Here is a 17,068-nt window from a genome sequence, read left to right as displayed (position 1 = left end):
ACAGCCCACTTCTTGAGGTTTTACAGTTGTTCACGCTACTGAGTACTGTTGAGTAGTGATTATGATTGTTTTCTGACAAGCGAATAAAAAAAACCTGATGATACACACTGGAAGAAAAGCCAATGTCGATCTGAAGCCACGCTTGCAGACAACCAACACAATTCATCTATGCTACTATTTATGTCAAGAAATACTCGATTAAAAACTTTAGCAATAAAACGTTTCTCTACAAGAGTAGACATGCACAGTACGGCTCAAATAGTGCTGGAAAGCAAAGCCCAGTTGAACACTACGATTGAAAACACGAGACAGAACAAAACGAATAATCTGCAGAAATCACAATCTAACGGAACTGATCAGCTAGAATGCAAATAAAAAATCTCCTCAAAGATGTTCTTGAATTTTGATACTGCTTCGTGGCAATGTCAGCAGTAGATCTGGGCAAAACCGAGTGTACGTGAGTGACCCCATGCTGAATCAAGTAGTATGCCGCGAGTCGAGCATTTCAGCGTCACTCTTTATGACGCTTCACGTGTATGAATGACATGGCAAGTTCAAATGTGTACTTTTTACGCAACCTCAAATAATGCCAGTAGGCTATACGTCACATTGAAGATGATTTGATATATTTTTCGAACGTGGCTATTTCAATGCAATTTGTGACCATGTCGTGGGTCGATCAAGACTTCAGAAATGTCATTCCCAAGAACGTGCGTTGCTTTCTACCATATTTCGTATGCTGCAATGCGACCAATCGAGATTTTAAGGCTTACACAGGGAAAATGTTATTGAAACTATAAACCTGGTTGATAAACTAACTCTAGTGGCAAGGAGCGTATCATTACACTACTCGACTCGAAACATTGTGCAGAGCCATAGTTCAGAAGCATTCAATAAATACAGAGATTGCGAATGGCATAAATAGGAACAAATTGACTTCGGCAAAAGATGTTGCAAAAATCGATGACAACATATTGACTGAATAGGTGTGCTACATAGAATACACTGAAAGTGTATCAATATTCAAATCCAGAACTTTGCAAGTACACTGGCTATGCTCACGGGCCACGGTCATCGGTCAATTCCCTTTATATAAGATGTATCATAGCAAGGTAGCATCAGGAAAGACTCTCGAAGGTACTGAACTTTAATTCATAATTGGATAATATATTCACATCGAAAGAAACCCGAATATTTTCGGCCTACACTGGTCGAGAGTTATTCGTCAGCAACTAGCGGAGAATTGGAAAGAACATGGTGTGTAATTCTCGATGTACCAAGTTCTTTCCAATTCTCCGCTAGTTGCTGACGAATAACTCTCGACCAGTGTCAGCCGAAAATATTCATACTTATTTCAATATCTATATATCATTACTGTTAAGCGAATAAAATGATTGTAAATTTTGAGATGCTGGCATTCACAAGGTCATCGATTTTAACAACTGTATCCAGCAGAGTCGCGCAAAATTGTTGACTTCACTGCATTGAATATGTGCCAAGGCTAGAGGACGGACAGCTATCGGTTTGCCGATAATATCTAGTCGATATCATGATTTGAATGGAACAGCATTATCAGCCATGAAAGACAAAACATACTGGCAATTTTCATGACGTCAAAACATGGCAGCAGGGAATGAGAAAAATAGAATGACTGGGAATATTCACCTATTTCCTTACGGGTGTCCAGATGCAGCCTTTTTAATTCATTTCACGTCCAAGCATAGCGATGACAGCAAAGATGTTCAAACATATGCTCTGAAGTTTTGGTAATGCGCCTTAAGCCAGATGCCTTATCTTTCAAACATCAACCGAACAGATCGGCGTTAATGGTGAAGGTGCCAGTATCGCTATTGAGTAGAGACTACTACAACATCAGTCGGGCTCTACTCAACAAACACTGAAAATGTACCAAGAAAAAGAAATGACCATATAGACAACAAAGTGACTCGAGCTATGAATGGAATTGTCACTGTGGAATCAAAGTAGCTTATGTCCATTATACACATTTTCAGAAAATTACCAAGATGTGACATCATATTTTGTGATACGATTGTTGATATACAATTTTCTTTCCAATTCTCTGCTAGTTGGTGACGATTACCTTGACGAGTGTCAGCCGAAAATATCCAGGATTGTTTCGATATCAATATATCAACTAATTGTATAATGGAGTTCTGTACCTCCAAGAAGCTCTTTCATCTTGATTTCCCATCAATTGGAAAAATAGATCTCAGAATTTGAAATATGGACATCATCTACTCTTGATTCCACCGTGCCGGTATAGTAGCGAACTGAAATCTCGGCACGCTCGGAAAAAATGGGCGTTCAAACCTTATGATTGACAAAATAGAATATGTTCTTTACGAAAAAGTGACGTTATAAAATTTGATGTGGAAATAAAATCACAAAACGCACAAGGAGCACAAGTCCGCGGGGCTGAGGCATCCTTTGTGAGCGTACGCCCCGCAACCCTTGCACAGGACCAGCGGCTTGCAAGCGCAAATACATTCTTTGATGAGGGGCCGGTCTTCGCTTGATGAAGATGAAGAGTCATCGTAGTCTGAGGAGTCGGACATTTTCTTCCTGCAGAGTATACCTTTGCCACCGTTTACTGTGCCGTTGGACTTTGATGGTTTGACAGAGGCGCTGGGAATAGGGTTGTCGATAATGGATACGTTTCACGTTTGTAATATTGCTAGGCACCAAATCGTTGACACACACTGCACAGCAGACTTGCACAAACTACTGGATTTCCAAAATGCGCAACTGCAATTAGAACTACTCATTTTTCGAAAGTCGCAATTAGAATTACAAGTGCTCACATTTTAAAACTCGCAATTTGAATTACAACTACACTAGATATTCAAAATTCTCAACTAGAATTACAAGTACTCGCTTTTCAAATTTCGCAACTAAAACTACAACTACTTACTTTTTAAAACTCGCAACTAGAACTACAAATACTCAATTATAAAAATTCACAACTAGAACTAGAAGTAGCCAACAACTACAATCACTCTAGTTTTTAAAAATTAATAACTAGAACTAAATCTACTTACTTTTCGAAATTTGCAACTATAATTATAACTACAACTACTCACTTTTTAAAGCTCGCAGCTATAACTATAATTACTCACTCATCCAAATTCACAGCTAGATCTAGAAGTACATCTACTAATTTTTTAATACTCACAATTAGAACTACAAATAGAACCTAACCCACTTTTCAAAAAGAGCATCTAGAACTACTGACATATCAAAATACGCAATTAGAAGTAGAAGTAGTCAGTTGATTGTCAAGTAACTAGATTGGTGGCTTGTGTAAGTGTACAGATGAGCCAATTACTTTTCAACACGACCCGTGATTGGGTCCCTTTTCCTCAACATGGATCTCCCGATGCCGTGCGAGGATCGATCGTCGTCGGTCGATGAAGTCGCCGCCGATTCCTCCTCCGTGTCGGAATCCAACAGGTCGGACTCGTCGGAATTGGTGGCGCTGGTCCGGGCCAGCTGTTGCATCTTAACAAGGCTCTTACCTGAAAATAGAGCATTTGTGAAGTACGGCATAAAATTGGCGCAGAAATTTGCAATTGCAAATGCATCTTCGTGACCAACACAAAGTGATGAATGACTCTCCAAATTGGAGCCAACAGGGGCTGTTTCGTCACATGTCATTGAAATTTAATTCATAAGAGTGCAGAAAAGTTATCCAAAAACGATCTTCTATTACAAATTTATCGAAAAATGTAAAGTGAAGGCAATCTAAAAACACGACCACTTGTGTAAGCAGCACAGGCAGGAAAAAAGCTGATTGTAAGTTATGTTTGTGAAACGAATAGTGACCAATACACTCTCAGATCCTTTTTACTAACAATGTCTTAATCCATACGACTTGATCGAGTCATTCATAATCCCTCAAGTCGCGCCGAGACATTTTCCATGTTCATTGTTCATTTCAACACTGGGATTGAGGATACCAAAATACTGTTACAAAAACGTAACCTCCAATACACAAAAAAGAAATTACCTCCTCACTCAGACTGCGGCAACAAGACAATAATTCTAGTTCTGATCAAAATAATCTGAGCGAAATGTCGCTGCTCGAACTCTAATCTGGTGAAATGCTTCCATGCCCTCATTTCAATTCTAATCCAATTTCTGCTTTTCCTGAAAATGCTGCAGAGAACTCTATCGTACGAAACCAGCCAAGCTTGTTAGACAGACATTTGCCAATCTCGTGCTTATGGGAATCAACTATCATTTGATATGGACAGAACTTATTCACTTTCCAAGTTCTCACGAATTCGGTAATTCCAATTCTAATTGCAATCTAATTAAAAAAAAAACTGCATCACTCAAGACTCAACATATTTTTACTGATTATGAAAAAAATTGCAACCACAATCCTAATTCTAGTGTAATTTGGAAAACGCTGCAGTTCTAATTCTAATTGTCAAATTTGTAAAAAGCTGTGTTGTCATAATTTTAGTTTCTTTTCAAAATAAACTGTATAGGCTTTTCGAAGTACAGAACTTCAATATTGCAGCAAACAATACGTTCATATTGTTAAATTTATTCCACTGGAAGCTTTTCGACTGGCAGCAGTGAACTTAAGCAGTATTGTTTGCTGCAAAATAAACTGCAGCTATCATTCTAATCTAATTTCTAAATAACTGTTTCGTTCTCATTGGAATTCACCCTAACTTGAAAAAATTGTGTCACTATCATTCTAATGGTGATCTAATCGGTAAAAGGTGAAAATGACCCAGTTGTGCAAGTCTCCCTCACTAGACTACCTTTCCTCAACCAACCTGCTACAGTGGACAAGTCAATTTTGTCTGCAGATCCTTCCTTCCTGACAAATAGGACAAGACGAATCGTTTTCAGTCTGCCATTCTCATCTCTGTCGCTCCAACTCACTTCATGAACACAACGCAGTCGATCAGCAGTAAAACGTAGAAACATATCCACACGTACCTTTGCTAGTAGATCGATATTTCTGAGATTCAACAGTCGCGGCTGCGTTTGCTGTCGTGGGACGGACACAATCAGAAGTCTGAAATGATATCAGAGAGACATAAGTCCCGATTCAAAGAGATTAAAACTTGCATATTTCACACGATAAATAGATATTGAAACTCATCAAAGTTTTCAACGATGCTACTAAAGAAGTGACACCCCATTCACGCCTACTCAATTACAAGCAGAAGCAGCAATTTTCAAAACATGACAAAGCTACTTCAAGTGCCAGCAGCAAAAGAAAGGACTCAGAATGGCCCCAGCATATTCAAAAGATAGATTTGGCAGAGGGGTTGTCCACTTTCAGCATAAGATAGCAATGACACTGAAAATAGGGACGATCTTAGAAAATACATTCAGTTAACGTAAAACAGCCCTTTTCAAAGTACAAATCCTAAAAATCGATGTCATGCAACAAATGTCGTTGAAAGGGTCTGTTGGAGTCATGTAACTTCAATGCACAATTGAACACTATATTGATATTGAAATGAATCCGAATATTTTGGGTGACACTCGTCAGGGGTTATCGTCAGCAACTAGTAGAGAATTGGAAAGAAGTTCGAATATCAACAATCGTATCACCAATTGAATCAAGGCGGAAAGATGGTGTGGTCCATGCGGGCCTACTATTTTTAGATGGTACGCAGACTAAATCTGAATAGTCAATAACAATAGTACATGGTGCAAAATCCATCTGTGTGACTCCTTGCTTCGAATTTTTTGTGTCGGTGACGTCATATTTGTTGGTATACAAACTACTTTTGAAATCTCGACTAGTCACTGACTATGACACGTGGCAAGCGTCAGCCGAAAATATTCTTTTTATTCAATATCTACTTTTCAGTTGCATATTGAAGTTCTGTATCTTCACGAGTCTCTTTGTACGACCTTCGCATTAGTACATCGATTTCTATGAAATGAACGTTTCAGTTGTTCGATAATAATTAATGGCTAGCCGATAAAATTGTTAGGTTACCTAAAAAATGCCGCACACCAATTCCAACCCGTGGAATCGAATTTACTGGGGTAGAAAATTTTGGATTTTAAACGAAAATAAATATACAGATTTTTCAAATTTTACTGACTACCCCATGAAACTGTAAGGTTGTCTGAAGAAATGCTACACATCAAATTCGGCTCGAATCCAACTACGGTAGTAGAAGCGAAGTTGTTGATGTTCAAAATTGAGGATTTCAAATCATAGTATTTTTGGTGGGTAGATCTGTAATAAATACCGAAAGAATTGCCGTCGTAAATACTATTTTTTCCGTATCCAAAATTTTCTACTCCAATAACCTCGTTTCCACTGTTTGGAACTGAGCCTAAATGGGTGTGCAGCGTTTTTTTTTAGGTGAGCCAACAATTTTATCACGTAGCCAGTACCATTCTAAAAGAATTTGTTTTTTGCCCCAATGCAGGTATTATTCAATTGTAACATAGCAAAGTTCATTCCATTTACGAATGACGCTCAGGCTTACACGAAACAACTTACCCTCGTAGACGCAATCACTGTACACGGTGGTATGTTATGAAACCCAATTTCCGTCTGGTCCGACATGAAAGGTCTTGTCCTTGCTTTACCATTGTCCCCCAAATAAGCCTCTGCGTCTATATGACACAAGGACACGGCCGGCACAACCTCAAACGGCGGCACCCCGAAGACGGGAGATTTCGGAGTTCGCTTCATCGATGCATCCACGCTCGATTTTGTTGAAAACGTCGGTAAAGCTAACTGCGTCAACATCGCGTATTCGTCGTCGATTTTTTCGATACTAGGCACTGAATCTGGTAAAATCTCTTCAGCGCTTTCCCCAGATGACACGATAACGTGACTGGAACGTCGGCTTTTACGGACTATTACTTCATCGTCTGAATCTGAGGACTCCTCAGATCGTATCTGCTTTTTTTCAACGACCCCCGCCTTGATTTTGAGTATGATTTTTTCTTTTCCGTTGGGAAGAACGTCACTTTTTTCATCGCCACTTTTCATAACGGTGATTGTTTTGTGTTCCGTACAAGGGTTGAGTTGGATACGCGGACATTTCGTGAATTTCTCTTCGATCGAAAGTAATTCGTCCGGTATCTCGCCCGCTTTTGTGTCTGGCTTTGCATCCGTTTTATGTGATATCACCGCAGAGCTTGTAGAGGTTTCTTTCGATTCTACGGTGTTCGCACTGGAACTGCACGCGGGTTCAGCAAGTTTGCCCAATTGTAGTTGACTGAGAGGCGTCAATAAAACGGACGGTCTTTGCGCGCTGAAAATGCACTGATCTCAGGACTTGTGGATTCAGCGATATATACTGGCGCTGTGGTTCTCAACCGGGGTCAGCGAACCAATTTCAGGGGCACACGAAACTTCTACATTTGCGAAATGATTGCTAATCTAATTATTCTTTTTAAATTAGGGAATCACGAGGCACTTTCGCTTCATAAGTGCTCACATCAACACAATGAGATCATGAGATGAAACATCCTAGTGCACAAATTCTTTCTAGTTGCCAAAACGCTAATAGCTTACTGATCCCAGCATATTGCTGTTTAGAGATGTTTTGTTGGGGTTTGCAAAAAAATAAAAAGTCGGAGCAGTAAGGTCAATCGGGCGACTACGACATGTTTTAGGGTTGTTCAAAAATACCTATTTTTGTAAATTTTTGCAACTATTAGCTAAAATTGTGAGGTGGACCAAACAAACGTCGCACACCAAATTTGGCTCCAATTTAACCAGTACAAATGAAGCAACATGAGTTGAAAAATTTTGAATTTAATGCAAAATATTAATTTTTTTCTCAAATTTTGCTGGCTATCTCAGGAAATTGTGAAGTTGTCTAAAAAAAACGATGTATCACAATTTTGGTCAATTCCAAACGGTAGAAGCTAAGTTATTGCAGTTGAAAGTTATGCATTTGTAAATATAGCATTGACAGTGTGTAACTCCAGAATCAGGAAGGAAAAACTCAAATAAGTCCGCTTCTACGCGTTGGAATCGAGTCAATTTTGTTTCGCATCGTTTTTGTTGGCAACGTAACAATTTCACGGGGTTGACAGTAAAATTTGAAAGAATTTTCAAATATTTCATAATAAATTAAAATTTTAAAACCCCTGTAGCTTCACTTCTACTGATTGGAAGTGCGTCAAATTTGGTGTGCAACATTTTTTTAGGCAACCTTACAATTTCAACTGTGGTAATAGCCGCAAAAATTCGAAAGAGTTATTTTTGAAAAATTCTGCGGTTACGTAGTTTGACAAACGCTTCGAAATACCAGAAACGCACCTATTGCCAGAAGCTACCGCCAGCCTTTTCGCTTTCATTTGAGCCTTGATTTCCGCCAAGGTTTTTGTGCGCTTCATCGGACTGCCACTCGCGTTGGGACGCTTCACACCTTGAAAATCACCGGCAAGTTTAGGCGCGTTACATCGAATAGTATCTCACCGTGGTCAAGTAATCTAAATAGGAATGAAACCGCTATCAAGCTTTGCTACAAGATTAAAATACAACTACGGTACTAGGTACAGGAAAACTAAATATTCTTTATCAAATGTTTGGAGAAATTAAAAACTAGAGCCCGATTAATAATTGGTTCGCCGACAATATCAAGCCGATATCACACTTCAAAAACATATCACGAACCGCCGTGAGAGGGCAAAAAATATCACAGCATGGGAGTGGGCAGTCAGAGAAGTGTAATGTGTGACTGAAACACTGAGAATATTGTTTTATCTTACAGATTACAAGTGTCCAGATGCAGGCATTATCAGGGTTGTAACCAAGTCACAAGTCAATCTCACATTTATAGTTTTGACTCGGGTCAAGTTGAGTCATTTTCAATTCACCAACAAGTCAAGTCCGAGTCGAAGTCAGGGAGCAGGGGGTCGAGTTCGAGTCATAGTGTTATGACTCGAGCCTGAGTCCAAGTCATTGTGTTGACTGTTCAGTTTGGAGTGAGAGTCTTGTGAAACCGACTTTTTAGAACACTGTGCCTAGTGATATAGAGTACTGCGGATTCAAAATATCCTCATTTTCAAGTATCAGTACTGATATACGAAATAGCCTACCAATAGTGTGGTTCTTGGAAATGACAATGAAATGCCGGTCTTGCTAGTTCCAGTTTCGAGTCACATGAAATGGTCCGAGTCATGCACAATGACTCGAGTACAAGTCGGGTCATTTTCCGCGTTTCAAAATATGACTCGAACAACCGTGCAACTTTCCAATGGCTGTAAAGTTGCGGAAAATAAACGCCGCAAAATTTTTGAAATGCGCCTTCAACAAGATAGCGTATCTTCTGATTATCGGTTCAAAAATCCAATATCGGTCGGGCTCTAGTACAAACATTTGCCATTGTAAAGCTTGGAAGAAGCGCTGATTTGAGATCAACTGAACTTCAGTTCAGAGTCTTTTTGAATTTAGTAGTTCCAACTGGAACAGAATTTGGAAAAACCTGTGTCGCTATCATTGTAATTGTAATGTAATTTGGAAAAGCGGAAAGCAGAACAACTATGATGAAAGTAACTCACCAGATACTGACGTCGTCGAATCAGAAGGCAGTAAAGTTTTTGCAGCAGCTCCGCTTTTGACTGTCTGCACATGACGAGGTCCCGTCTTTATAGGCAACGCCGCAGAATTGCCGCATGCCCCTTCTTTTGTACTAGTAACGGGTTTCACCTTTGCATCGTCCACTGCAGGGTTTGATTTGCCACACTTTGGGTCTCGAAGACATCCTGATTTCACAGCCATCACATTTTCATTGCTTTTGACAGGAAAAGTCGTATGATGCGGTGATGTGAGCCGGTGATATTTTGACACGATTTCATGCTTATTGCCTTTGGAAATCAAATGTTTTTCGGTCTGCTTTTCGCGGCTGATTTTTTCCACCACCGCCCTGGCCGGGGCGGCTGACGTGCACACCGTGGTGGGTGGCACCGAGTTGGATAGCAGTCCGCTTGTGGCCGATATCCGGGGCACCACAGAAGCGCCGTAGCTGGCGCTGGCCGTGCTTTGAAGCTGGGACAGGAAATAAAAATGGTTAGAAATACGTATGATAACGAATCGAACTGTGGAAAAACAGCTTTTCCTCTCCATTATACTGGTTGCTCGATAGAACAGCTGGGTTGTGAAAAGAACACTGCGCACCAAACTTCAATCAATTCCGAATTGTAGAAGTGAAGCGTCTAGGGTTTGAATGAGTTCATTCATTATGAAAAATGAAGATGATGAAAATTATTTTTCTTTACAAATGTTACCGGCAACCCCACGTAATTGTTAGTTCGTCTAAAACTGTGGTTGACAAACTTTTTCAGACACTCCCCATCGACGATAGTGGAAAATTTCGCACCCTCTCTTATCACTATATCAAAAAAACAAGAATGTTTGTAATCCCAACGTATGGCTAGATGAAATAGAAGGTTATGAATGTTGAGAGATTCTCAAATTCGAAATTTGGACTATAGACAGATCAACAATGATCGGCTGGACGTAAATGGCGCAGAGTGCAAACCAAATTTCAGTAAAATATTGTGTCAAAAATGATCATATGAAGTAGGGTTGTCCAAAATTTGGAAAATCTCAAAAAAGATGCGTATCCATGTCTCATTCTGTAGATTATTGATAAAAAACGTCAATGAACCTGCAATTAGCTTACAGGAAAGTCGTTAACATTTGTCTAAATGCGTTCGAAAGTAGCTGCCATAGAGTGGGCGTGTTAGCGACCATAGAACGGCGAGAAGACTAGTAATCACGAAATCACGTCTCCTGATTGGTTAATCAGCTATGCTTCAATGATCACGACCACGGCGGCTTGCTGATTATTGCTTCTACTAGTTCAAGAAGTACGCTCACGGCAATGATGATTCTGTAAGCGCATTGTACGTTGGTGATTAAATACTAAAATGAGACACTTGGTCATTGAATTTTTTGTGTTAAAAATAGATAACGATAGGTTCAGAACAACAATACCCTCTTGCAGGCATGACAGAGGTGAAACAGCGAATGCTGGTGAACTTATAGATCCCAGAAATACCTATCTGATATGATTGAGAGTATGCCAAGTGGTCCTGCTTTTCTGGGTGCAGTGCAGGTAAAGCACATTAGTTATCACCAAACTGGTGCAGCACACCATGTGAGATGGATTCTGGACACAATCCTGCATGATCAGAAGATATGTGGACCGACCATGTAGATTGCATTTGGACTCTAAAGAAATGCAACTACCGCACCGCTTCAATACATTCTTTTTTATTTCCATGTCTGCTTTGATTCAAGCATTAGTCGTGATGCAGCCGGTAATGATCTAAGATTCATTATGGACATGCTAAACAATGCATGCGAACAGTCTTTTTGCTGGTCCTACCAGCATAGTCTATGCTTGCCTTTAGACCTTCTTCCGGGGCATCATTGAGGACTTAGACAGCACTCGCGGGTATGATTCATTATGCTGCAAGAATGTGACAAGTGCCAAGCATAAATGGCTGATTCATCCAACCCGTACAGCTTTTAAGACTTCAATTATATAGGCTACCACGACAAGATATAAGTTCAGACACGGGATTGTCAATGTCAAGTTTTATATTTGTATTTAATCATGGAACATCCCCTCTGAAACTAGAAGTTCGTTCGCCACTTGCATAAACGCCTTTGCAATATTTCTTCTCGTGTTTTTGTGCTTTCCCTCGATCAAAACAAGGCATACAGGCTACAACGGTTGCCTTCACAATAAGTTATCAACTCATGTATTTGAAGTTTTTGTGAAGCAGCTGTTCTTTGTTCATCATTTATTTCGTCACTCAACATGTTCTGAATTAATCCTAAATCATTATCTGCGGACCAACCTACAATGCGCTTACAGAATCACCGCCGTTAGTCGACTCCTTGACCAGCTGATCAGCAAGCCGTCACCGTCGTGATCATTGAAGCATAGCAGATTAGTCAATCAAGCGCCGTGATTTCGTGATTACTAGTCTGCTTGTCGCACTATGGTCGCTGACACGCCCACTCTACGGCAGCTACTTTCAAACGCATTTAGACAAATGTTAACGACTTTCCTGTGAGCTTATTGCAGGCTCATTGACGTTTTTCAACTATAATCTATAAAATGAGACATGGATAAGCATAAATTTTGAGATTTTCCAAATTATGGACAACCCTAATATGCAAGACAGCACGTATCATAGGGGTTACCTATTTCAACGATTTCAATGCGATAATACCGTCTCTTTTTGGCATGGGCTTGGTTCAAGTGTACCCGACCACGAGCTAAATCAAAAAACTATGGCGAGCCCTGTTCTAAGCCACCTCAATTTAGATACTAATTTCGAAGATCTGTAAGGCATCTTCCACATGGCATCACTTTTTTCAAATCCAAAACTTTTTCCTCCGATATCTTTGCTTCTATGAGTTAGAATTGAGCTTAATTTTTTAGGCATCATTTTTCTACCGTAATCTAACAATTTTAGGAATGAGCCGGTAAAATTCGGCAAAAAAACTTGGAACAACCATAATGTTATAGCGATAGAATAGGTTATCACGGCACCTACCCCGAACAAGACCGTTTTCACGTTTGAAGCAGACGTTTCCAAAAACGATTCACCAAACGACGCACTTTTCTCTTCCTGTAAAAAACGACACAAAATAGATTGGTCTCACTCACAATCTATCGCAACGCTTCGACGTGACACTTGTGGTAAGATTGTGGTAAAAATACTAATATTGCATCACACGCAATGGGGGAAAGGGCTTTATCGGAAAAAGGATGAAATCTGTTGCATCCGATTTCAGAAAATATGGATTCTATTTCAATGCGCATTTCCAAAACTCGGGTTGCAATGACTCAAGTCATGACAATTTTTGGGTGACTTGAGTAAATTTTTATATTGACTCGACTTCCACTTGAGTCGTTGCGCATGACTCGAGACTAGGGCGGCCAAGGCAGACATTTCATTGTAACTTGGAAGAATAGTAAAGTCACCACATGACTGATATTTCGCCTATCATGAATTGGATTGAACTGAAAACCAAACAGTGAACAGAACGACTTGTCACAACGCTATGGCTCGGGCTTGACTCGGTGGTGAAATGAAAATGACTCGACTTGACTCGAGTCATAACTACAAAAGTGGGAATGACATGTGTAATGGATCCGTGTGACTTGGTCCAACCCTGGCAAAACTTGGGCATTTATTTGAACAGCTTCACAACCATGCTCGGGCATGAAATATACCAGAAAGGATGCATCTGGCCACCTGTACATTAGGGCTCTTCAAAAATGACTTCTTTTCTCAAATCGTACTGGCTACTTGATAAAATTGTTAGGTTACCTAATTTAAGCCTACACACAAAATTTGGTTCAATTTCAGCCAGTAACCGCTTTGCTACAGGAGAAGAAAGTTTCTATTTATTATATAAAAATAAATGATAAAAATTTTGAAAATTTTCTGTTTACCCCATGAAAGTGTTAGGCTGTCTATAGAAACGACGCTCACCAAATTTGGCTCAATTCCAACCAGTGGAAGCGGAGTTATTGCCGTCGAAAAATTTGGATTTGAATAAAATAGTATTTACGGTGCTCACCGTTAATACTACAGTTTTATCAAGTAGCCAGTACGATTTGAGAAAAAAAGTCATTTTTGAAGAGCCCTACTGTACACAGATGTGGCCCTTTTCAGTTTCTTGGCCTAGAATACTTTTCAATTTACTTACAGACCGCTACTTGTACTTGTATTTGAGTAGAAATTTAAGTAGTTGCTTTTAATTGAGCACCAACAATGAATACTTTGACTCACTCTACCGGTAAGATTTGAGGAATAGATCGGCATTTCCAGTCTAGCAGCCGCAGATTATACTTCTTTGACTCCCTACCAACATGTTGTGACCTCACAAAAATTGGCCATATTTTTCTACCTCAAATGACCAATACCGATATTTCTTTCAAATACTGCTGTCGATTCGATGATATCCGCAAACCGTTAATGACCGGTCTACTAACAATATGCTCATTGACACAGCAATACATAATAGCTTACGTGTTTAACCACCCCTTTGTTGACATCTTCCTTGTCAACTTTACAACTGTCATCTGAATCACGTTGTGCAGGAATTGAGATTTTGCTATCGCCAGCGTCCTTTCTTGCGATATTCGAAGATGCGTACATCCTGCTTTTTTCCGACTGCTCTTTCGATTTTCGCCTGCCCTGGAGATAGAATAGCGAGCATTTTTGAGTGAACGTCAGAAGTGTTGAGTATGGGGCTTTTGCGCTTCTCGTGAGTAATCTAGTGGATTTTATCTACCTGAAGTAGAGGCGGTGGTCAGCAGTGGCAAAATGGAGTGATTCGATTTGGAGTATTAGGCTTCCGCTATCATTCATTACGACGTCATAAGAATATGGAAGATATGTAAAGTTCAAATGTGTATCTCTCATGCGACCACAAAGAGTGCAATGCCAGTTCTACATCACATTGAAGATGTGACGCTATTTTTTCGACTCTACCCATTCGATTGCACTTTGCGACAATGCTGTCGATGGAATTCGATATGGGACAGTATGACTGAAACTCGGACTCCACTCTTGACACTATCACTCGGACTTGACCAGAGTCAAAACAAAACCATAAAAGTGTGATTGACTTACGACTCGGAACCTTCTGACTGATCATGGCACATTAATAAGTTATTACTGGGACGATTCTATTGAACCCTTGATAACAGAAGATTTTGACCTAAACAATCAAAAGTTTTACATTTTTTCACCCTTAAAAACACGTAATTTTGACAAAATTTTGCACATCATTTTCGAATCGTACTACTTATCTTCATATCTGGCAGAAACTATCTTGTCCTGGCGTTGCAGTTTGGCCTGAAAAAACTTTTTGACTTGAAAACAAACAAATTTTTACATCAAAAACTTTATTTGGACGAAATCTGGACCTGCTAAGAATTCCAGTTGTTAGGCTACATCATATTTTGACATCTCAATAAGAAAATTCGCCCGAGTTCTTACAATTACGTAATCAGCAAATGAGATAGTTGAGCTTGTTTCTTAATTCTTTTGCTTCTACATGCTGGAATTGAGTCAAATTTGATGTAGGCCTACATTGTTTTTTTAGGCAACCTAACAATTATTTCAACAAGCATCCAATACAGATTTTTACTTTCGAAGAGTTACCACTGACATATATATATATTATCATAACTACCAAGCACAGGAGTATATGTCACAATACAATTAGACTTTTCGATGAATTAGATTAGATTGATGAGAGCAAAATGCCGGGAATCTAATTTGTGAAACGTTTCTACACACTCATTTTATTACGATTTCTGGTTTTCCTGAGAATGCTAGAGGTGAACTGTGTGAAGTATACAGACATTTGCCATTCATGAGGTCTCGAGAATCACCACTGACTTGCTATGGACGGGACTTTCTTCCATGTTCGAGTTTTGCCAAATCCACTAGTTCCAATTCTAATCCAATTTGAAAAAAAACTGTGTGTAGTTATCATTCTAATTCTGAGGTAATCTGGAAAAATGTTCTATCAGTATAATTCTGATTTGAAAAAAAAATATGTAGCTATGATTTTAATTACAGTCTGATTCGGGAAAAAACTTTATAGGTGTAACTCTAATTCTAATGTAATTTGGAAAAGTTGAAAATTTTCTAGTTGTCCAAGTCTGTTCACCATCTCCAGGGTCCCGACGCGACAGAAATATAGTAAGGTTGATATCGCCCGCACCCTTCTGAGCCGTTACACAGCTAGTTACACACTAAAATGATTGCGTTTTTGTTTTTGGTATTTCTTACATAACCAATTTGCTTGTTCATGTTTTGATCGCAGAAGCAATAAAATCCCTCTCCAACGGACATACAAACAAACAAAACACATCCTTACCACGGGTTTCCCGTCTGATGTCTTGGCAATGAGTCTGGCGATTGGTTTATCGCTGTCGTCCGAATCGGAATTGTATTCGTCAACCATCAAGTTATCGTCGCCCGTGTTCATCATGTCGTCTGAAGAATCCGCGTCGTCCTCGCTCTCGTCGTGTTGATGGTACGAATTGCTGTCCGACATTTCTGGAAATGTGCATTGTTGTCAGCTGAGCACACTTGTCCAAAGTAACAATATAGTTTGTTGCCTTTTTCTGTAGTTGAAGTTGTAGCATTATCAAAAGTCAGCAGTCCTGATTCAAGCTGCACATTTTGCAAAGTGCTCACTAGGGCTGTTCAAAAATAACCCTTTTTCCTGAATCTTTCTGGTTACTTGATTAAATCGTTAGGTTGCCTTAAAAAACGACGCACACCTAATTTGAATTCATTCCAACCAATATTCGCGGATTTCGTACAGTTTGAAAATTTTGAATTTGCCTGGCTCACCTAAAAAAAACGCTGCACACCCATTTTCGCTCAATTCCAACTAGTAGAAACGAGGTTATTGGAGTAGAAAATTTTGGATTTGGAAAAAATAGTATTTACGGCGGCAAACAGTTCGTTATTTATTTTAGATCTACCCACCGAAAATACTATGATTTGAAATCCTCAATTTTGAGCATCAACAACTCCCCTTCTACTACCGTCACTTTTGGATTCAAGCCAAATTTGATGTGTAGCGTTTCTTCAGAAAACCTTGCAATTTCATGAGGTAGCCAGTTAAATTGGAAAAATCTTCATGTTTATTTTCGTTTAAAATCCTAAATTTTCTACCCCAGGAAATCCGATTCCACGGGTTGGAATTGGTGTGCGGCATTTTTTTGGGTAACCAAACAATTTTATCAGCTAGCCATTAATTATTTCTGAACCACCTAAACGTTCATATCATAGAAATCGATGTACTATTGCGAAGGTCATACAGAGAGACTCTTGAAAATACAGGACTTCAATATGCAACTGAAAAATAGATATTGAATAAAAAAGAATCTTTTCGGCTGATACTCGCCAGGGGTAATCGTCAGCAACTAGGAGAGAATCCAAAAGAACAGCGCATATTAACAATAGGGCTGTTCAAAAATAACCTTTTTTCCTGAATTTTTGCCAGGCAAATTCAAAATTTTCAAACTGTACGAAA

General features: G+C 39.4%; 1 protein-coding gene across 2 annotated transcripts in view; it reads right to left on the bottom strand.

Annotated features, from left to right (window-relative positions):
• Positions 1–161: 161 nt before the first annotated feature.
• Positions 162–17,068, bottom strand: part of LOC145448650 (uncharacterized) — a 40,400-nt gene continuing 23,493 nt past the window's right edge. Inside the window, exons 11-20 of one of the 2 annotated variants that reach the window (XM_080327094.1) lie at positions 15,899–16,080; positions 14,035–14,202; positions 12,550–12,624; positions 9,535–10,021; positions 8,291–8,399; positions 6,512–7,274; positions 4,978–5,056; positions 4,812–4,919; positions 3,347–3,536; positions 162–2,646 (exon numbers count right to left, since the gene is read on the bottom strand). In XM_080327094.1, the coding sequence (XP_080183220.1) occupies positions 2,403–2,646; positions 3,347–3,536; positions 4,812–4,919; positions 4,978–5,056; positions 6,512–7,274; positions 8,291–8,399; positions 9,535–10,021; positions 12,550–12,624; positions 14,035–14,202; positions 15,899–16,080 (2,405 nt within the window). In that variant the 3' untranslated portion in view covers positions 162–2,402. The remainder of the gene's footprint in view (positions 2,647–3,346; positions 3,537–4,811; positions 4,920–4,977; positions 5,057–6,511; positions 7,275–8,290; positions 8,400–9,534; positions 10,022–12,549; positions 12,625–14,034; positions 14,203–15,898; positions 16,081–17,068) is intronic. The other variant, XM_080327095.1, reaches the window with a different exon arrangement.

Source organism: Botryllus schlosseri, chromosome 10 (assembly GCF_051294905.1).
Source record: "Botryllus schlosseri isolate E-star chromosome 10, Bs_hap1, whole genome shotgun sequence".
Taxonomy (NCBI): domain Eukaryota; kingdom Metazoa; phylum Chordata; class Ascidiacea; order Stolidobranchia; family Styelidae; genus Botryllus; species Botryllus schlosseri.
Note: the sequence above shows the minus strand (reverse complement) of the source record. Positions and strands in the feature narration are given on the sequence as shown.